The 23,496-nt window shown below is 33.9% G+C and overlaps 1 protein-coding gene across 20 annotated transcripts in view; it reads left to right on the top strand.

The window, feature by feature from the left end:
- DZIP3 (DAZ interacting zinc finger protein 3) overlaps positions 1-23,496 on the top strand; it is a 97,935-nt gene that overhangs the window by 45,966 nt on the left and 28,473 nt on the right. For 14 of the 20 annotated variants that reach the window (XR_012431716.1, XR_012431719.1, XR_012431718.1 and 11 more), the window contains 11 exons: positions 235-327; positions 1,133-1,185; positions 6,383-6,459; positions 8,092-8,709; positions 10,537-10,569; positions 11,913-12,082; positions 12,877-12,921; positions 16,105-16,130; positions 19,078-19,243; positions 20,667-20,762; positions 20,924-21,051. Coding sequence is in view for 14 of the 20 variants with exons in the window: in XM_015446472.4 (XP_015301958.2) it covers positions 235-327; positions 1,133-1,185; positions 6,383-6,459; positions 8,092-8,709; positions 10,537-10,569; positions 11,913-12,082; positions 12,877-12,921; positions 16,105-16,130; positions 19,078-19,243; positions 20,667-20,762; positions 20,924-21,051 (1,505 nt within the window). In the remaining 6 variants the exon portion in view is untranslated. The remainder of the gene's footprint in view (positions 1-234; positions 328-1,132; positions 1,186-6,382; positions 6,460-8,091; positions 8,710-10,536; positions 10,570-11,912; positions 12,083-12,876; positions 12,922-16,104; positions 16,131-19,077; positions 19,244-20,666; positions 20,763-20,923; positions 21,052-23,496) is intronic. The other 6 variants (XM_074033514.1, XM_074033515.1, XM_015446479.4 and 3 more) reach the window with 1 other exon arrangement.

Below are 23,496 nucleotides of genomic sequence, written 5' to 3'. Positions count from 1 at the left end.
CAGTCTGTAATACAGCTACTTGAAGATTTTGAAGTAGAGTGAAATCATACATTTTAAGTAGGATATCCATTGATTTATGAAATGGACCATCTTTTAACAGCTACCTGTCAAATATTCCCATCTTCCAGTTTACTGTCTAGCAACATTTGCTTCTAACTAAATTTATTTAAATATAATCAGATTTGCACATCAGTGATTTTTTCTATTTTTATTTTTTTCTATTAATAACTTTAGAGTTTTAGTGGGAAAAAATGCTTGAAGGAAGGATGTACAGGTGACATGGTAAGGATGCTGCAGTGTGATGTACCTGGAATTGTTAAAATTTTGGTGAGTATCTTGTTTTGTCCTTTTTTTTTTTTTTTTTTTTTCCTTGCTTTCCTTCCTTGGAAAAATATTTTTGACTTGAAACAGACCTGGGATCATCGTAATTGGATTCCAGCCATGTTGCCTTTGATGGTGACTGAGCTCTTGGACCTTTTTATTGCTGTGATTTATGCAAAGTAGTATATAAGTGGTCTTTAAGAACAGTAAAAATTTAAGAATAAAGAGAAAGACACAAAAAGAGAAACAAAGACAAAATATGCCATAAGTATACCAATAAAAAGTATTGTGAACTAAGGATAATGTATCTAATCTTTTGACTTTCTAACCTAAGGTTAAAAATAATTTTAGGCTTTCTGAACCTCTTTTAGTCTGTGAATAACCCCCTATGAAAGTATCTATAGAACATCACATATAGTACCTGTTACATAAAATGCACTCAGATGATATCCATTTTATGGTTTAATTAATGAACTATCTTGTTGAATTTTTAGTTTATAACTAAATAGACCAAATTATGACTAGAAATGTATCTTATTTCTTTATTTTAAAATATGCTATTTTTGTATTTCAGATTTGGCATTTAAATCCTATAGTGATGTAAAGTAGAACTGCTTTTTTAAGGTCAACTCTAGTTTGTTTTTTTGATCAGGATTATTTATTACTTACCTTGTTATTTATGTTTTGTTTGTTTTATATTCACTGTGACTTAACTCTCATTGTATGTTTCAAATGTTAAGCTAAGAAATAACATTACAAATTTTGAAAATTGAACTACTTTAGGGCTGTTTTTTTCCCCCATTACTTGCAGTTTGAAGTTGTGAGAAAGGATGAATATATAACCATTGAAAATTTAGGAGCAAGGTAAGCTTAAAATAAAATATTCTGTTACCTTTTTTGGAATATGCATATATTTTTTGGTTGCTTAATTCTTCTGTGTTTCTGTCACGTAATGGAGCTGCATTAAATTTTAAGGTAGTATTAAGGTTTGTGAAAAAAATCGTATTTAATTGCCATTTGTTTCCCTCTCTATCACCATTTATTGTAGACATTTTACATTCTAAAGCAGAGATGGAGAAATTATGTGAATACTTTCCCATTAAGTGTGAAAATAATCCTTTAAGATATTTTTCTTAAAGTTAGTTTGTTATGAAATACAGACTTTTCTATATTTCAAAACTTATCCAAACCACTAAGCTTGTCTTACAATTAGAATCTTCCTGTTTCTTAGATGAGAAAACTGTATTGCAGAGTAATGTATTTGATAAGCCTAGAATTAATAGAGATATTACAGAGTGTTGCTACTGAAGTTAGAAGTTTCAGTATAAACGTTCTCCTAATCCATTGATTCTCTTTTTCTTCTTTTTAATGTGTAAATGCCATTTTTCAATCTAGTAGGGACATTGCATTGACATCTAAAGCATCAGTTTTCCCTTATTAGTTAAAGAAGCCCAAATCTTTATATCTAGCACAGATCTCTCTCCTAAAAGCTTGACCTGTATAGTTACCTGCATACTAAATATCTCCATTTTTATTTTTCAAAAATGTTTATAATTCAGCATGGCCATAACTGGACTCATGATCTTTCTTTCTAACACTGCTTTGTAACTTTTTTAAAAGTCCTATCAATTTAGTTTTTTTTTTTTTTTTTTTTTTTTTTTTGAGACAGAGTCTCACTCTGTCGCCCAGGCTGGAGTGTGGTGGCTCGATCTTGGCTCACTGCAAGCTCTGCCTCCCGGGTTCATGCCATTCTCCTGCTTCAGCCTCCCTTGTAGCTGGGACTACAGGTGCCCGTCATCACGCCTGGCTAATTTTTTTTGTATTTTTAGTAGAGACAGGGTTTCACTGTGTTAGCCAGGATGGTCTCGATCTTCTGACCTCATGATACGCCTGCCTTGACCTCCCAAAGTGGGGCGTGAGCCACTGCGCCTGGCCAATTTAGTTTTTAAAATATAAATTTCTTCCTATTTCTGCCCTATCTCTACCACTTCACTAAACTAAATGAGGTTATCATTATTTCTCATTTGAAATTCTCAAACAGCTTCTTAAAACTGTCTTTAGCCTCTCCTTTTTCCAGTCTGTGGTTTTCATAACCATCAATAGGACTTTTCTAACATAAAAATTGGAATATATCACTTCTGTGCATGAAGATCTTTCAGAAGCTTCTCATTGCTCTTAAAATTAAGTTCAGATTCTTTAACTTAGCTCTTCACTTAACCTTGTACACAGCTGAACTCATTCGTGCCATCTCTTGTCACTTTACTCTTAACCATATATGTACCAACTATACGGAGCTTCTTTTGGTTTCTTCAGTGTGCCATCTCAAGAAACTTCCCAAGTTATTGCATTGAAGTGTATCTAGTTTACTGTTTGACCTCCAAGCTTTGCTTGGAATACTCTGCTTTGCCTAGTTAAAACTTTCGAAAAGACTTACTTAGATTACAGTAGATGTTCTATCATGTATTTCCTCTATTTCTATCAAAACATTTACTAACGTTTATTACATTTTCTTCTCCATTTGAATGTAACCTCCACCAGGGCAAGAACTTTATCTTGTTTTCTGGTATGTTCCCGGCACATAGCATAATATCTGGCACATAGCTAGGCCACAATAAATACAAAGTAGAGATTCTAGATTCCATTATTCCCTAATGGATAATGTTACTTTTATTTTGACAGGCCACTAATTTGGCTAGATGTGAACTTTGAACACTTTCGGATCCAGTCTCAGTCCAGATCTTTTGGTCTTAGTTGAGCTGCTTTTAGTCTGTTCCACACATGTGGTTCAGTGTTCAGTCAGAGACATTGTGGGAAAGAATTTGGGGATCTCTTTTCTGATTACTTTCCCTTCTAGGATTCCCCCATTCTCTTAGTAGTCATGGTTCCATTTCAGTTTTCTGGTTTCTTCAGCCAAAGAGACCTTTTCTCTGTAGTGATGTCACCTTTCTCATTCCTAATGTTAGCAATTTGTGTCTTTTTTTTTTTTTTCTTGATCATTCTGGATAGAAGTTTATCAATTTTGTTGATCTTTTCAAAGAATCAGCTTTTAATTTTACTGATTTTTCTGTAATGTTTTTGTTTTAAATTTCATATATGCTCTTTGTAATTTCATTTCTTTTGTTTGCTTTGGGTTTAATTAGCTTTGATTTTTTTTTTTTTTTTTTTTTTTTTTTTGGGACGGAGTCTTGCTCTGTCACCCAGGCTGGAGTGCAGTGGCCAGATCTCAGCTCACTGCAAGCTCCGCCTCCCGGGTTCACGCCATTCTCCTGCCTCAGCCTCCCGAGTAGCTGGGACTACAGGCGCCCGCCACCTCGCCCGGCTAGTTTTTTGTATTTTTTAGTAGAGACGGGGTTTCACCGTGTTAGCCAGGATGGTCTTGATCTCCTGACCTCGTGATCCGCCTGTCTCGGCCTCCCAAAGTGCTGGGATTACAGGCTTGAGCCACCGCGCCCGGCCAGCTTTGATTTTTTTAAGGTGAAAGTTTTGATCATTGATTCAAGACCTTTCTTCTTTATAAATTGATTTTACATTAAGCATTGCTTTAACTGTGTCCCATATATTTTGATGTGTAGAAATTTATTATTACTATTTTCATTTTATTTTAAATATTTTCTAGTTTTGTGTGTGTGTGTGTATGTTTTAACCATGGGCTCTTTGGGATTTGTTAAATTGCCAAATATTTGGTAATATTTCAGCTGTCTTTCCAGATATTGACTTTTAGTTTAATTCTCTTCAGTAATTTATTTTATGATCGTATTACTGTATATCTTGGTGAATGTTCCACTTGCATTTGTAAAGAATCTGTCTTCTGATCTTGAATGAAATAGTCTATACATTAGATAAAATTAGTTTACAGCTCTGTTTCATCATTCTATATCATTTTTGATTATTTACTTTTTCCACCAGTTACTCAGGGAATGTTGACGTATACAATTCATTTTTTTTTGTCTACTGTCTAATTGTATATCTAGAAACTCTTATTAAATGCTACACACACATCTAGGATTGTTACCTTTTTTTCTTGACAATTTGACCCCTTTATTCTTATTTAACATTTTTTTTTTTTTTTTTTTTTTTTTTTGTGAGACGGAGTCTCGCCCTGTCACCCGGGTTGGAAATCTGTGGCGCGCTGTCGGCTCACTGCAACCTCCGCCTTCCAGGTTCAAGCGATTCTCCTGCCTCAGCCTCCTGAATAGCTGAGACTACAGGCGCACACCGCCTTGCCCAGCTAGTTTTTGTTATTTTTAGTAGAGATGGGGTTTCACCACGTTGACTAGGATGGTCTCTGTCTCCTGACCTCATGATCCACCCGCTTCGGCCTCCCAAAGTGCTGGGATTACAGGCATGAGCCACCATGCCCGGCTTTAATATCTCTTTTTAACCCTGATAGTATTCTTGCCTGAAGTGTTTTTTGTCTGTTATTAATATAGCTACTGCAGCTTTCTTTTGATTAGTGTTTGCATGGTATATCCTTTTGCATCCATTTACTTCAACCTGTGTATATAGGTGGCATAGGTCTTTCTTGTTTTATATATACAATATGACAATCTCTGCCTTTAAATTGTTTTTTTTATTCCATTTGTATTTTCTTTACTAATTTATATGGTTGGAAATCTACTGTCTGCCTTGTTGTTTTCAGTTTTCCCTATCTGTCTTTATTGTTTATTTTCTGGTTTGGTTTATTAGTTTTACCCTTTTTTAGTGGTTGCTTGAGGACTTACAATACATATTTTTAACTTACCAAAGTTTATTTTAAAATAGTATTATACCACAGCATGTGTAGTGTAAGATAAACCTTACAATAATAGATTTTCATTTCTTCCCTCTTTTGTGCTATTGTCTTAATATGTTTTACTTCTACTTACTTTATAAATTACATAATATATTGTTACTTATAAGTGTAGTTTAATTTTTTCTGTTTTGAACATTATATGTGGAAACATTCATTTTATACATTTTAAAATCATGTTTAGTGTGATTCCATTCTTACTATTATAGTTTTAGAGTTTTCATTTTTATTGCTTCACTAATTTAATCATTCTGCCATTAACAGATGTTTATTTCTAGGTCCTGGCTATAACAGTAGTTTTGCAGTGAACACTCTTGTACATGTTGCTAGGTCATTATGAGCAGAAAATTTTCCAGAATATATACCTAAAAGTAGAATTGCTAGGCCACGTGTATATATCTATAACTTTACTAGCTTTTGCCAAATTGTTTTCCAGCGTGGTTTTACAAATGTACACTCCCCACCAACAATATGGGAAATACCTTTTACTCGGTATCTTTGCCAATGACTTCATATTGTCAGATTTTTACATTTTTTCAATGTAATGTGCAACTAATAGTGTTATAGTGGTACTGGAGATAAAAATCAGTTAACAATAACAAACAACCACCACCAAAATCCCTTTCCTCATTAAGCTTACATTGTAGCGTTGTTGTCCAGTATTTTTTTGTTTTGTTTTCCGTGGTTCATTTCAAAGCCAAGCCATCTGTTTAATGGCAGCATTTACCTAGTGCTTATTCTAGTTAATACATTTTGCTACTTTATTTTTTATTTTTCTAATTATTTGTATTGATGTTCTGCTAGCATCTGTATTGTTTTTAATCAATAGGTGTTAAATGAGTTGGGTTTTCTTGGAATAGTTATTGCCAAAAATATTATATGGGGAAGAGAGGTCCAGGGAGGACTTCTAGGTTTGCTATTTTTCTGTTTGCTTGCTTGCTTTTTTTTTTTTTTTTTTTTTTTTTGTCTTACAGTGCAAAGCTTTCTTTCCTTTTTTTCTGCTACCACACATCCTTTTTGCAAGGAAGTTTGTAATATGATAATTTTAGTATGAAATCTGGCAATACTGCTTACTTGATAATTCCAATGAAAGTGACAGTGTAGGGTTGTCATTGTTGGTGAGCTCTATTTGTTCATTATTTTTTCTCCTTCTTGAATTATTTCTAGGAGTAGAAGATGAAAATACTTACTTAGCCATGCTCATACTAGAAATCTTGACTGACTTTCACATTGTTTTATTTCCGCTATAACTTAATTTTTTTCCATTTGCAGTTATAAAAAGTTGATATCTCTGAAAATAACTGATACTGATATAAGACCGAAGATCAGTTTAAAATTTAATACAAAAGGTATTATTTTATTTTTATATGCCTTCTGTTGAAAAGTATGTTAAAATTTTTGACTTCTGTGTCAACTTTCATGCCATAAACAACCACGTCTTTACCGTGTTTGTCATTCACTAAGCTTGGGTTTATACGAGCACTTGGTGTAGGCTGGAAATCACAGACAGGAAGATCAGCAGATGTATGGATCTCACATTACCTTGGCATCCTATAGAGAGGCATGCTAGGTCTGGTGCATAACTGTGACTATACCGTGGGATTGTGTTCCAGCAGAGGTTTTCTACCAACCCTTCCTTCCCTTGTTGCATTCCTTCTTAATAGAGCAAGCATTAGAGTACCCTTACATGAAAGGAATGAACATTTTGAGTTTGAGGCCAAGTACTCTAAACTTAGCTGCCAGCTTTTTAGGAGTGTGCTAGGAAATATCCTGCCCAGAACCTGGAGACCTTAATTAAGGGACCGTGGGCCCATGGAAGAATCGTTTGGTGGCAGTCTAGCCAACTTTGTATTTGGTTGGTAACCCAAAGAAAGCTCCCTGTGTCATTAGCTTTTTAACTTTGCCTCCACAGTGTATATCGAGTATTTCAAGCAAAAATGTTAATTTAATAAATCTCTTGAAACATAGAATCTTGAAGGATAAAATAAAGCTGCATTTTGTGAGAAACACATATTTTGATATCCATATAACACCAAATGCCGTCATATAACAAATTATTAGTACTTTCTAATTCACCTCAGCCCACTTTTCTCCTTTGAAAGCACTATTAAAACAGGAAAATACCAAATAGTTCAGTTTCATGCCTTATTCCATGTTATTGATGAAATACCTACCTCTCTTTTTTTGAGGGGGTGAGAAGATGAGTTTTATTAGATCAGAATTTCTCAAACATTATACATATATTTGATATATCTGGCAATTTTGTTAAAAGGCAGATTTCAATTCAGTAGGTCTGGAGTGGGGCCTGAGACTGTGCTTTTCTAACAGGCTCTCAGGTGGATGCTTGATGCTACTGGTCTCTGGGCTACCCTTTGAGTAGCAAGGAGCTAGATCTTTTGGCATTTCTTGATATAGATCTGAGCTATCTAGTATAGTAGCCCCTAGCTGTATGTGCCTACTTAAATTTAAATTAATTAAAATTAAATTGAAAATTCAGTTCCTTAGTCACCCAAGCAGCATTTCCAGTGCTCAATGAGTATTAGTGCAAATATAAAACATTTTATCACACGATATTCTGTTGGGCAGTGCTGATTAGGATAAAGTATAATTGTTTATGTAAAGTAGAGTTAAACATTGACAATTAGCATTCTTGGCAAATTTCAGAATTTTTAAAGACCTAATACTGTGATGTCATTTTGTTGCCAAAGATCATTTACTTGAACAAAACCTTGGATGACTGAAAGACTTCTGTGGTGATTAGTCTTTGTTATTACTTTTGCTTGGGAACATTTTTTTTTTAGATGTTTTGACAGAGATAAAGCAGCATGCTAATTGAGCACTGGCTGTGGCAAAGCCCTGTGCAATCCTTCATTGTTTTGGAATAGTTTTTATCCTGCAGGAGCTTAGGATATAATATGAGAGACCAAATAGAAAAAGAGAATTAATGTGGAATGTCTTGACTTCCCAAAATTTATTTTCAGATGAAATGCCTATCTTCAAGCTTGATTATAATTATTTCTATCATCTGCTTCATATAATTATTATTTCTGGTACTGACATTGTTCGGCAAATATTTGATGAGGCTATGCCACCCCCTCTTTTGAAAAAAGAGCTTCTTATACACAAGAATGTGCTGGAATCCTACTATAACCATCTTTGGACCAATCATCCTTTGGGTGGATCATGGCATCTGCTTTATCCTCCAAACAAGGAGTTACCACAATCCAAACAGTTTGACTTATGCCTCCTGTTAGCTCTTATAAAACATTTGAATGTGTTCCCTGCACCCAAAAAAGGATGGAATATGGAACCGCCATCTTCTGACATCTGTAAATCTGCAGACATCCTGCGACTGTGCAAATACAGAGATATCCTCCTTAGTGAGATTTTGATGAATGGTCTCACTGAGTCACAGTTCAGTTCAATTTGGAAAAAAGTTTCAGATATTCTTCTGCGCCTTGGGATGAAGCAAGAGGATATTGACAAAGTGAAGGAGAATCCCATTGAGAATATCTCCCTTGATTACCATCAGCTATCCATCTACCTAGGCATACCAGTACCAGAAATCATACAGAGGATGTTATCCTGCTATCAACAAGGTACTAAGTGATTATTTACTTCAGCCAATAAACTTCCGTTGATTGAATGTCTGCTCTGTGCCAGGCACAGTGCAAAGGGCAAGAGATTCAGTGAGCTCATGGTTTTGGGAAAATAGACTCATCAGGAGGGTAATAGAAATTATAGTGCTAGAGATGTTTCCAGAATACCATGGGAAATCCTAGGCTGAAGGAGTCCAAAAAAGCTTTCTGGAGAGTGTGATTGTTAAAGAACTATTAATGGTGTGCAAAAGTTAGCCAGGTGAAAAAGATTGAGAAGGATGTTTCAGAGGGAGACAAAAATAAACGTATAGAAACATAAAAATATACTGCAGGCAACTAAAAAAGGTTGGCTTTATTGAGATTAGGGGAGAGTTCATAAGGTACATTCAAGAGGATTTTTTTGTCACATTGAGGAGTTTGCATTGTTCAGACAGAAATCGTTGAAGACTTTTAAGTAGAGTTTTATCACATTAAGTGGAGTTTTATTCTCCAAAATTAGTAAAGTCTAAAACCATGACATATAGGTACTGTGTGGTTTCAAAGATGTTCGTTTAGACAGTGTGGATATATGTTTCTTCTACTTTCTAGCAGAACCTTGTTTAGTTTACAATTTTAGCAGCTATTCGTTGGCTGTAGGTAATTTTAAAAATCAAGTAACATTCATGCAAGTGTTTGTATTGGCCATTCCCCAACTTGTCTGTTGATATGGAAAAGACTTCAGACCTCCTCTCCCACATCTCAGGATACCTTCTCAGCTATTCTTTCGGAAAGCAGAGTTCAAGGCATGACAACATCTCTGAAACCCTGCTGTGCTATTCAGGATGACTTCCTGGTCCCAAGTAATTTACAGCCCAATGAACAACTGATGACCACACTGATGCTATATAAACATACAACTGTACACGTTTCTAGTGAACTGGTCCAGGTTTTCTTCAGAGATAATTGCTGTGCCCAATTTCAGTCTTGGTATTTACTAAGGCTCTGGAATACCTTTGTTTTCTTGCATAATCAAAGAATGAAAGAAGAGGACACTGAGTTTGATATATAAGAAAGTCAGGCAAGAATTTTTGACTTATAAATTAGGGTTTTAAAAAATACATTTACTCTATTAGGATTTTAAGTGATACATGAGAATAGAGTATTTGAGAAAGAGTTTTGAGCACCCATTCAATTCAAGGTATTTTAAGCAGTTCTTACTCAAGCAGTCAGAAGAGCTTATTGGTCAAGTCCCTTTACTAGAGGCTTTCTTACCATCTTATATTTCTTTCCTCAGCTATTATAGTTGCTTTTTATTTGGATATCTGATAATTTGATTAACATCCATCATCCCACTAAATCTCCATGAAGATTGTCCTTTTTTTCTTCACCATTCAATCTCTGGAGCTTAACACAGCCTGATATACATTGTAGTGCTCAGTATTAATGGGCAAGGAGAGCAAGTGCTGATCTGGATAAATCAGATTGCTAAAAAGGTCCCAACTTTCAATGGAGGTTTGCTGTGTAATTAACTATTGTTTCATGGCCTTAGACTGTAAACATAAGTATTTGTCGCTTGGTTTAAAGTGCTTGTGTTCTAGGCTTTATCTGTGATACCACATTTTTGTTTACTTTTTTTTTCTCTAATCATGGATTTATAACCTTTATGTGATAATCTAAAGATTGTGTCTTGTCTAAACTGAATTGATGAGCAAAGCTGGTTATTTTTCCAGTTACTTATAGAATAAATTGGTGCAATATAAAAATATTCTGCCTTTTCTTAATCCTAGCCAGACATTCATTTGTTGCATTTACAATTGTACATCTAAAATTTTTCTTTATGTATTATAGGAATTGCTCTACAGTCAATAACAGGCAGTCAGCGTAAGTATATTTAAAAATAAAATGTATATTTTAAGTATTTTAAGTAAATATATTTAAAACTAAAATGTGTAAAATGACTTAACGAGATACCAATGGAATTTTTATTTGATCAAATAAACTAAATGATAAACTATAATTGTGAAGAACTTGGGCCAGGCGCAATGGCTCACGCCCATAATCCCTGTACTTTAGGAGGCTGAGGCAGGTGGATCACAAGGTCAGGAGATTGAGACCATCCTGGCCAACATGGTGAAACCCCATCTCTACTAAAAATACAAAAATTAGCCAGGTGTGGTGGCTGGTGCCTGTAGTCCCAGCTACTCAGGAGGCTGAGACAGGAATAATCGCTTGAATGCAGAAGGCAGAGGTTGCAGTGAGCCAAGATCATGCCACTGCACTCCAGCTTGGGTGACAGAGCAAGACTCAGTCTCCAAAAAAAAAAAAAAAGAAATTGGAAAATCATGTGATCAAATCACCCCTGGTCTGCTGAATCAAGAATGAGTTTTATTCTGCCTTTGGCTTAGTGCATGTGCTCCAGGATTTTCCCAAAGATTATGTTCTAACGTTTTAGTCACAGAAACTTCAGCAGGCAAAAATACCTTCCCGCTTTCTCTGTTTGGTGTTTAGCGCGTATAACTTCATTTAGTCTGTCTGTCTGTTTATAGCTATATACTTTTTTTGCCAGGTGATAAGTTGTAATTTTTTTATTTCCATTTTTGTGCTGTTGTTTTTTTAAGTGTAATTAATATTCTTCAATTAAAATTATACTTAAAAATATACCACCACAGATTCGTTTGGGATAAAATGCTGGACTCTCAGAGACCAGTCAGACAAAGTCCACAAGTTTTGAGACTGAGTCTCTGGGCCAGTATCAAGGAGCAAAGTCTCAAAGAAAAGATCACGTAATAGGGGGCTCACACCCCTCTTATGAAAAAGAAAGAAAACAGAAAAAATAGATCTTCTATCTTCTTATTCTTTATATTTCAGATGTATGTGCTAAAATAATACGAGTTGAAGTATTAATAGGATCAAAGTCAGAACATGCAAAATGTTAGCATTTAGAGTCTAGTTAAGTTCTACAGTATCTATTATCTAGAGTCTACCTAAGATTCCAGTAGGTAACATAGCACTCAGGTTCATATTGGTTAGTTCCAGACTGGTGTTTGCACATATTATTTGGTAATTGATAAATGAACATCACATTTTCATCGAGTAATTGAAAAGAGTAAGATATCTTTTATTTCTATTTTGTGAATGTTGCTTTTTTGGCAAACATTTTAATATTGATAAGAAGCTGAAATTGCTTTCATCTAGATTTTGAGAATTTTGTCTTTAATGTTTAGGTATTGAAATAGAAGAGTTACAGAATGAGGAAGAAGAACTAAGTCCACCTCTCATGGAGTACAATATAAATGTGAAATCAAACCCTGAAATACAGTTTGCAGAACTTAATAAAGATGGGGCCTCAATACCCAGTGAATCTTCAACAGAATCTCTTAAAGATCTCCAGGAAGTATAAGCTCTCATTAATATTTGAGTTAGAAGAACTTATTCTGGGCCTTTAATTTGTTGCATGTGCTGTACTTAAAGCATCCCAGATAATTTTAGCTTATATTTTCATAGTGTTTATATAGAGCTTGAATTGGAATGGTCCTTTCCTCAGTACTTCCTTCCATAATCTTTCCTGCCATAACCATTTATTTTGCCATCATTTCTTAAATACTTACGTGGCAAGCATTATGCTAGATTGTAATTTTTTTTTAATCCCAATTGAAGTGGATGTGGGAAGGTATTAGAAAGTAGAAGAAAGTATAGTCTAAAATAGAGAGGGAAGAAAGGAAGAGAAAAGTGGGATATTTCAAAACCATTTGTGCAGAGGTAGAATGTAAATAATCCAGAATGGAATCTCCATATTTCTTTACAAATAAGTGGTAATGGTTATTATATAGTCACTAAATTCTTCTTAGATCTTTCATCTTATAGGCATGAATATGTTGCTTTTTAAAAAGTGCCTTCCTCCTTTGTTACTCACATCCATGTATGTAAGTGAGCATCTGTGAACTTTTATTAGTAACCTACTTATTGACATGATGTGTCGTTCCTTTATTCATCAGTGATTATTTAAGGACAGAAAACTAGGATTAAGATAAAAATGATAAAAACAAAAATAATTGTTTCCATAGAATCTAGAAAGAAATATCTATAATATTAGAAAACAAAAGATCTTAGTGGTTAGAGGAGATATATTTTGCAAAATAACCCATTGAACAATTTGAATTACATATTTAATAATTTTTTATCTACTAGGTTAAGAGTAAACAAAGGAAAAAGAAAAAGACTAAGAATAAAAAGGTAAGAGACTATAATAGCATTATAATAACTGATTATGAACACTTGATTAAATACATGAATTCATTGTTAGAACTTAAATTAGTTCAAATAGACATATAGCACAAATGATTCAATAGCTTACTGAATATATGATTATAGAGAAGTCTGCATATGTTATATCCTGAATGATTCTGAAGTATGAAATTGTATTTCATATTTCCCTAAATTGTAATTTATATATTTGCATATATAAATATAGACTGAATTAGTCACATGAAAATTTCATTAATTTCTACATACCACTTATTTTTAAAATGAGTACTCATTGTTTTAAGAACAGCTCTTTGTCGTATCTTTATTGATATGTTTAGAAGCAGCTTTCAAAACTTTTAAGAAATCTTGATTTTTTTCTTTTTGTCTGAGACTATGCCAAAAATGCAATAATGTGCACAAAAAGGTACAAATACAAACCTCTTGCATTGCTGCTTTTTTGATATTTGTCAGTTGCTAGATACAAGTCAGTATCTAGCACAGTTTTAGCAGTGAGTCTCTTAATTGCTAGGAAAACTATAAGGGAAAGCCACATGTCTTTTTGTAATCAAGCATATAGCTAACCACCATGTTATGCAACTTTGTGGTGAAAATACATTGTTTTCTAGCCTGAAAAATATTTTTAAAATCTTGATATATTCTGTATATTATAAATTGAATGAGGATATTTGCCCAACCACAATCTGGTAAGCCCATGTTGTTAGTCATTGGAAAGTGTAAACGAATTGTAATCATTAATGAAACTTAAGACACTGAAGATGAATTTGTAAAATACTCATGAAGTCAAGATTTAGAAAAGAATTTATATTCGAATCTGATAAGTAAAATATCATTGTTATATTTAACAATCATTTATTATAATTTATTTTACTTAAAAGTTATGAAAGTTAAATTTTATTTTTTAAAGACATGAGTATGGAGATTTTTCCTTACTTTTAGACAGTTCTTATCTGATAAAACAAACTAATCTGTTATTTTGATGATATTTTTAATTTTTGCCAAAGTATTGGTAAGTCATGTGTCTAATACTACATAAAACTGTCCAAGTAAATTCACAGCTGTCAAACCACCAAACTAAGTTGCAAGGGCATATACTGTGTCTTGCCTTTACTGCCATAAAATTAAAATATGGTAATGCTCAAGTTCTCAAATTTTAGTTAAAATCCCATTTCTACTTCAAATTGAAATTAAAAAGGTAACAAACACAACTAGAAATAATATATTTGTTACTATAAATATAATTACACCACTCAAGAATTCGTGACTAGTAATATTAATTTTTTAAATTAAATGTCAGCCAGTATCTAGGAACTTTTGTTTCTTTAACATCCTAAGGTTTTCTTCAATTTATATTATTAAATGAAGTTGAAATACTTTCTGAAAGTAAGATAATTTTATCAAGATAAAATTTGGACATTAAAAGAGAGATCTTATATCTTTTACCTAAATTTTAAAGTGGGACCTAAAAAATGTCCTAGGACCTATGAAATGCTAAAAATTTATGCATATTATTACTTCATATGGAATAGTCTTATTCAAATAATCAGTTACTGTATTGTAGGCACAAGTATTGTCTAGTTATAGCGCAGAGCAACCAGTTATAAAAAGTGAAGTCAACCAGAGGGAGACTGACTCCGTCTCAAAAAAAAAAAAAAGTAAAATCAACCAAACTCTCTAATCAGAAGTTCTCATGAAAAATTCTAGCATGTAGAAATTTGCTTGTGTTCTACAGTGCTGACAAAGTCTCCATGAGTGAAACTGTGTCCTCTTTTACTTATTTTATTACATAATATGTCTGACTTACATCCTAAAAATACCTATCAGGGACTCTCTGAAAGAATATGAAGGAAAAGTAAAATTTGTATAGCAAATAGAGGGGCAGTACAGATAACTTCTAACTAGTATATATAGGAACTTTGTAGCTACTCTATATGTTCCCTTTCTTCAGTTAAGTATTTAGTATTTGGCTTCTAATATATCCAAATTATAAATTACTCTTTTGGGGGTTAATAAGATCCTCACATCCTCCACTTAGGGTTAAGTTGGGCAAAAGAAGAGAAGACCTGTGATGAAGTGTTGGGAAAAAGGAAACGTGACAGGAAATAAATCCAGCTCATCAAATCGGGTGACCTTGGCCAATCTCACTTTATGCCAATGAATGTATCAGCCATTCGAGGCTGATACATTCATGCATGAAGTTGTCGTGGGAAGAGCCAAAAGGGAATTTGAGAAATAATCCATTATGCTAGATGTGTTTATTGTGAACAATCAAAAGTCTTTTCAACTCAGGTATTCAAGTACACTAGAGCAAAGGCAGGAGTCAATAATTCTAAAACATAGAATCAAATTGGTACTGGATATTACTGGACATTAAGCATAAGGACAGACACTGAAACACAAAAATCTTAGTATACAGACAAGAAAGCTAAACAAATTTGTACATACAGCATTGTATCTATAGAGAAGGAGACCCTGAAGTTTCTTGTATGCAAGAGATGGTAGAAATTAGTACCATAATACTCATAGTTTAATGCATGTTAAATGCCATTGATACTACCTTTATTTGGTATGCTGCCTTTATAGTTTTATTTTAATGAACATGAAATTTAGGACTTTAGGAATTTTTTCAAATGTGATCTTAACACTTCCTTTTCTGTGAGATTCTTAATGTATCTGTCTGATTTCTCCTTATATATAGGTTTTCAAGAACCTTTGTAGTTAGTGTAGGAATAAATTGGAATTATATACATTGTGTCCAAAGATATATTAGTAGGTACAAACACATCTCCAATACTCACCTCTCATCTGAATCAGTGATTTTGAAGTCATGTTTCAAGACTCAGTAGTAGATTATAAGACAAATTTAGTAGATCACAGCTGCCATTTTAAAAAAAGGAAATAAAATAAATAGGAATAAAAAAATACTAGAGTTCATCACATACAATATGAGTAAGTTTTATTTCATGAAACTTATATTTCAGTTTTATACTTAGGTATAAAAGTATATGTGTAAGTGCATATGATATCATGATATATATTTCTTTAGTTATGATCAAAAATTTTTTGAGAAACACTGACCTAAATGTAATTATATTACATTATGTTGTTTTGATATAGTTGATATAGATTACTAATTCTTAGGTTATTTTTCAGAATAAAGACTCAAAAGAAGACCAAGTGTAAGTATTAGTTTATTTAGTTTTTAAGTTTTTCTTAGTATTTTTAAGGCATACTTTCCTAATACGACACAAGCTTCCTTCCTTTTAGAAGTTTTCTAAGAGAAGAAGGATAGTTCCTTGTCTTAATAATTAATAAGTTGCTGCTTTTTTATAGGAAGTAACAAAAAAGTTAAATGATCATTTAACGTTTAATTATCATTTGCTTTGGAAGAATAGAACCTCCTACCATTTTTCTATAAGGCTACTTGAGTCGTTTTAAAATATAGTCTACATTGTAGTTGGACTGTATTTTAGTCTAGACATTGTAGTCTAGACCAAATCTCAACTAAGACCTAATTCTAAAGGATGCATCACTCCTAGGTTTGTAGCCTAGGAGCAATAGGTTATGCCATATAGCCTAGGCGTGTAGTAAGTTATACCATCTAGTTTTGTTATGTCCCAGTAACCCCTTTTACCAAAAAGTTTGGCTTTGTTGTTTTTAAGACTTAACGTGCATTTTTTTAATCCAGTTATTCACAGTGAATTTTGAACCTTTAATGGAAACATTTTAATGGCAAAATAATCACTGTATTTTGCATGTATTGTGCATGATTAATAACAGTGTAGTAGATGAAGGAAGGGATGGAGACAGTCTAATGAAGAGATCATTATTCCTACCAAAAAGTTAGTTAATTGAATAGTAGTGACTTTGGAGAATTCTGAGGACATAAAGTAAGATATCTTTAAAACAGCAGCAAGAACATATTTTGTTAACTTTAAAGCTATCATTTCTTGTTGATATTTTCAATTAATGTGATCCACTTAATATATAAAATAGTTCATCATTTAAAATGGGTTTTCACTTTCTTTGGCAACAAGTTGAACCACTGGAGCAATAGTTTTGTTTTGTTTTTAGGCTGTGTCTAAATGCCATAAATATAGCTTAATAAAGATAAAACAGTGTCATCAATCACTTTGCTCATCTTGCTTACACAGTGGATCCAAATCTGGATAATGATCAGATCATCTAGAAAGCTTTGTCTTTAAATGAGAATTTTCAAATATACACAAAAAGTAAAGAGAATGGTATATATATAATAACATATATACCTATAACTCTGATTCAACAGTTATCTATGTTTTTCACATTTGTTTCATACTTCCTTTGACATTTTGTTCTCTATTGAAGTGTTTTCAATCCCAAACATCCTTGTAATTTCACCCCTTCATTCTTCAGTTTACATCTTAAAAATATGAACATTTTCCTATATTATCTCAATGCTGTTACTGTGTAGTCTTGTACTGCATAACAACATTTTGATCAAGGACAGACCTCAGGTATGATGTTGGTCCCATAAAATTATAATGAAGCTGAAAAATTCCTATTGCCTAGTAGTGGTGTAGCTATCATAACATTGTAGTGCTATTACTTTACTTTTTATAAATTTAGTGTAGCCTAAGTTTGTGGTATTTATTATAAAGTCTACAGTAGTATATAGTACTCACCACTCATTCACTGACTCACCCAGAGCACCGTCCAGTCCTACAAGCTCCATTCATGGTAAATGCCCTATACAGGTATACAATATTTTATGTTTTATATTGTATTTTTACTGTAATTTTTCTATGTTAGATACGTTTAAATACAGAAATACTTGTTACAACTGCCTGTCATATTCAGTACAGTAATATGTTATAATATGTTATAACAGGTTTGTAGCCTCGGAGCAATATGTGTGTAGTAGGCTATACCATCTAGTTTTGTGTAATAACACTCTATGATATGTTACGACAAAAGCGCTTAACAACACATTTCTCAGAAAGTATCCTTGTTGTTAAGCAATGCCTGAGTGTACTTTAAAAAATTTAGGAATAATCTTAGTGAACTTTTCAAAAACACAAATTCATTTATATTTTTACAGTTGTAGGGGTGCCTGGAAACATTTAATTTTTAAAAGCTCTTCAGGTAGCGTAGAAAAGTAATTGAGTTTAAGAATCGGTGGTCTACACAAGCAATTGATTTCATCGAACTTTTCAGAATGTTTGGGTCACTCTAGAATACCTCAGTAATACCTAATTACTGCTTATATAGTATTTTATGAATTATTCCACAAGCATTACATTTCATTGTTTTCTAGATCTCAGAAGTGTTCTAAAAAAGTAATAATGTATCCCTAGAGTTTCTATTCACTAGTTAAATTGAGTCATATCACACTCTAAGTAAAAATACTCCTATTTCTTGTTGCCATTCAAAGAGATTAGAAAGGAAATTTAGAGCTACTAAGTAGTAGGCCAAGTGAAAGGACAGTAGCATGCAATTAAATTTTAGAAAAAAAGTGTAGAAATTGGTTAATTGCCATTGTATATATATATATAGTATTTTCATTTTTTAAAAGTGGTCTCAGTAGTGTAGTTACTGAAATCCATGTTATTACTGTAGTTCTTGTTAAAAGTTCTGTTACAAAAGAAACCTCCATTTCACAGTCTATTTTATATTGCTGTTTTCAACTCTCTATTTAAACGTACATTGGACCTAATCACTGAAGTTGCTTAAACTAACCTACTTGTCAAGAAAATTAAGGGGGAACAAATAATGTTATGATGGTAAAGTAATACAGCAGATGTGGAAATGCTTGCCAATATTCCTGAAAGTACTGTTTTCTAAAGGAACTGATGTTACTAGTTATAATTTGTAAAGTGAACTCTGTAGTGTCATAATTCTTGAAAACAGTGGCATGAACAGAATTAAATAGGTACCTTGATTGAGTGCTACTTTAAATATGCTAATATTCATATGAATCTTCAAAAGAAAGACTCAGTATGAATACTATCCAAACTTTCTTTGGTCATGAACCCTTCTAATGCTGAGCATCTTATGAAACCAGTATAATACTCTTTGGAAGCAATAGCTTAGATGAAAATCACTATACAATTGTAAAAGCTCACATTGATTATGTCACCACTACAGCCCATATATGGTAGAAAAGGAAGAGCAGTTGAAGAAAGAACAAGCAAATCCACACTCAGTCAGTAGACCTATAAAAGATGATGCAAATGATGTTCAAGAGGATTCTGCAATGGAAGACAAGTTCTACAGCCTGGATGAATTGCATATTCTGGACATGATAGAGCAGGTAAGTATGATTAGAGAGGGTGCCTGCCTTCTTTTAGATTCATTTGTTATCTAGAGTTTTTCCTGTGACTCTTTAAACAGCAAGACCCTTTGAAAAGCCCAGTGGTTTATACTGTTTGTGAGGAGAAAGAGAAAAACATAAAAGGTAAGGAGGGATATATGAAGGAAAATAGAATAAGAAAACAAAGAACCCCTAGGAGCTGGAAACTTCACTTTAGCCCTCAAACCATTTCCTGGCTTTAAATATAGGGCAAAGTTAATTACAAATGCATTTCTTGCAAAGGTTTTTCAAATACCACAAAGGGAAAAAAAAGACTAGCATAATCCTACTAGATTACATGTCATGAGAAAAATAGTTTTGTAATATAAAGCTGCTTTCATTTTTAAAAATTAAATATGATTGTTACAGTGAAACATCTACAAAAAATATTGATGTATAATCATTTTTTTTCTGGCTCCATTCCTGGTAGTAGTCACTGCTTGGAATGATGTACCTGTATGTGAAGAGGCATGTGAACACGATTTAAGTGCTCAACAGCAAATGAAATAATTTTTTTAAAAACAATTTTTTTTACCTACTAATGAGAATTCAATGATAACCTGCTCTGCTGTTTAAATATAGTGGTATGTAATATGTAGGAATCCTCATTGTCTAAGGGTACATTTAGTGCAAATGATTCCCTGGCTGATAGTACAACATTCATATAATTGTCATACCTTTTTTTCTCCTAATTAGAATATGTACATTTTAACTGAAATGACATATTCTTAGCTCTGGATATCACACTACAGTTTAAATATGAGATCTCTGGTTTTCATTTTATAGCCATGAGACTATGGGAACTCAAAAGATAGAATTAAAATGTCACATATCTTTAAAAAAGTTTATTCATAAAACCTGTTTATCATCTGCATATTGTGTCAAGAGCTATGCTAAGACAGAGTCTCTACAATCTATGGATAATATTTACAATCTAGTAGATAAATAGAACATTAAACTCAAATGATACCGTGTAATAAGTAAGTGCGTGGGCAATTAAGACTGCCTTAGAATGCAGGCCCCTCCACTTACTGTCTATGTGATTTGGGGCAAGTTACTCACTATTTTATCATCTCTAAAATGAAAATAATGACTGCCTATGTCATTTGGTTCTTACAACATAAAAGCATTACAAAGAAAATGCTAAAGAAAAGGTAAGCATGCAGGTAGTGGTATCCAGCAGTAGCAGCAACAGGGAAGTAACTGGTACTGTTTATTAAATGCTGTAATTGAGGGGAGGTGGGTTTATCTAAATTGGGTGTTTGACTTGAGACAAAAAACATGAAAGGAGTTAGATGGCAACTTGAAATCCCTTTGGGATATCTAAAATATTACTGATTTTTTTAGAGGAAAATAATACATGCATATTTCCTTTGCTCAATAGGGCTCAGCTGGCAAAGTCACTACAGACTATGGAGAAACTGAAAAGGAAAGGCTTGCTCGTCAAAGGCAGCTTTATAAATTGCACTATCAGTGTGAAGTAAGTATTTTTGCCATTAGATCTGAGGGAAGTGAGAAGTATTTCAAATATTACACTTACTGGTGCTTTCTGTTTGAAAAGAACTTAGTTTGTTTGCTTTTTTCTTTCAATTTCTGGTGACTTGAACGTAATTATCTGAAATAATATTTTTTATTGATCAGGATTTCAAAAGACAGTTGAGAACAGTGACTTTTCGGTGGCAAGAAAACCAAATGCAGATGAAAAAGAAAGACAAAATTATCGCGTCTCTTAATCAACAAGTGGCTTTTGGAATCAATAAGGTTTCCAAGTAAGTGTAAGTCTTTTGATAAAGGGAAATTCTGGGTTTGTTCCATATCTTTAATAGTTAATCCCTGCGTAACCGCTAGATGGCACTGTGACTACACATTAGGCATTCTAACCACAAGACTGCATTTGTTTAAAAACCAACCGTATTTTGTCTTGCCAACTGGATTGAGAAATAGGCAGCTGCTCACACTATATATCAAACTTTTCATGTATTGGCTGAACAAGTGTGAAGATAATAGAATTACATGAGAAAAATAATTAACTTTCAGGTCATGACTCTAATTTGTAAAAATGTGACCAATGATTGGCTGTTTCTTTATAGTATATGAGTACATTTCTTAAAGACACCAAGGAATCAGTTGAGTGTATTTTTATGTTGGTCTCTCATTTCTGTTCTAAGCCTGCGAGATTGAAAACAAATCTTTATGTTTGTTTGATTGATTGGGGGAGACTTTTTCCCTCCTTACCCCAATCTCTTTTCTCCTAAACCTGAAGTATTAAATGCCTTCAGATAAAAAATTCTGACTGACTTAGGGAAAAATTAGTAACCTGCTTTGTTCTTTTTGTACTAATCACTGCTTCCAACCTGTATTTGTTTAAATAGTAGCATAGTTTGTAGCACATTATTTTAATAAACAGTAATACCATAAGACACCAGCCATCCAAGAAGTCTAGTTTAAAATCCATTGCGGTTTCTAGAAAGCTGATAGGGAGAATAGACAAGTGCTTTGAATGTCTTTGAGTGGAGAGTCCAAGATATTTCTTATAAAATTGGGGAAATATTTGCCAGAGATTTAGGTCTTAATTTTTCTTTCATATATTATATCTACCACATGAAGGGGTTATCAGGAAGAACTAGATGCCATAGTTCTGACAACATAATTTCGCTCACAAACATTGTCAGACTTATCCTGACTAAAGTTAGAGAGATCCTTCAAGTTCAGAAGGCTGTGAGGACTTAAGAAAACTTAGACAAATGAAGCTGGCCGCGATGATTTAAGAAACTGTACTTTAGGTTGGACGCGGTGGCTCACGCCTGTAATCCCAGCACTTTGGGAGGCTGAGGCGGGTGGATCACTTGAGGTTGGAGTTTAAGACCAGCCTGACCAACATGGAGAAACCCCATCTCTACTAAAAATACAAAATTAGCCAGGTGTGGTGGTATATGCCTGTAATCCCAGCTACTTGGGAGGCTGAGGCAGGAGAATTGCTTGAACCCAGAAGGCAGAGGTTGTGGTGAGCTGAGATCATGCCATTGCACTCCAGTCTGGGGAACAAGAGCAAAACTCACAAAAAAACAAAAAAAAAAAGAAAGAAAGAAACTGTACTTCAGCATTCAGAACTTCATCTGGATGACCAATCCAGAAATATGTCATATAATATCAGAGATTAGAAAAGCAATGCCATCAATGCAGATGAGCTACCTCTCTTCCATCTGAAGATACCCCTCCACAACTCTTGACCACGGATCCATGCACTCACTCTATATGCTTGAGGCTATAAGCAGTCCACTTTAGGTGATGCATATGTCTTCACAAAAATGAACATTTCGTGTTGGGCATTCACCAAACATCAAGGGCCTACTATATTAGAAAACTTATGGAAGCCACATGTAGAAGATACCAAGATGTGTGAGACATTCATTATGATCTAATGGAGAGTGTAGATTAACATGTAAGGATAAAATTACATAAAACAGAGACTTCCAGGTCCACCAAGATGTATAGTCCCATTCCTTACAGCTGTTTCTTGTTGAAACTTTAACACCCTGGATGTAACGAAACAGACAAGCATAGAGACGCTCTAGAAGATGGAATAAGAAAGCATGCTGTCTAAAGACATTGAGACTTGAGGAATGAGCTGGCAGTAAATTTTCTCTCTGCCTTCCGTATATCTCGGGACACTTTGTAAGCCTTCAACCTAGAATTGCTAATAAGCACAAGGGGAGAAAAACTCTAGAAAAGCCTGTCCCTTCTAGCCAAAGGATCAGTAAAATGAAATTATAACAATAGAAAGGCTTTTTGACAATACCCACCCTACTGCAGCCACACACCAGTGGCCCCACACCACCCCTTGGAAGTAGGCAGTACACGCTGATTCTCCCACCTAAGTAAGTAGCAGCAATCCTATTTTCCTGTTGGGGTAGTGTTGGCAGTACTAAGCAAGCAGCTGACTTCCAAGTTCCACTGGGGAAAAGGAGACAGTGCTTTAATTCCTCTGCCAGGATGTGTCAGTGTGGTCCAGCTGAAAGCTGAACCTCTACTGCTACCCAGCACCAAGGTTACTTAAGCCAGTCTGAGACAAAGCTAATCAATACTAGCTTCATCCTTACTCCCTCTCACTAGGAATTAAAACTTCACCCATGGGGCTAGTTGGCATTCCCTTTTACCCCCTTCCCTCAGCTGGTGCCAGAAGGGCACAACAGGGAGCTGAACTTCTGCTTCTA

This window comes from Macaca fascicularis, chromosome 2 (assembly GCF_037993035.2).
Source record: "Macaca fascicularis isolate 582-1 chromosome 2, T2T-MFA8v1.1".
NCBI classification, from domain to species: domain Eukaryota; kingdom Metazoa; phylum Chordata; class Mammalia; order Primates; family Cercopithecidae; genus Macaca; species Macaca fascicularis.
The sequence above is the reverse complement of the archived record's forward strand: the minus strand, read 5'-3'. Positions and strand labels throughout refer to the sequence as shown.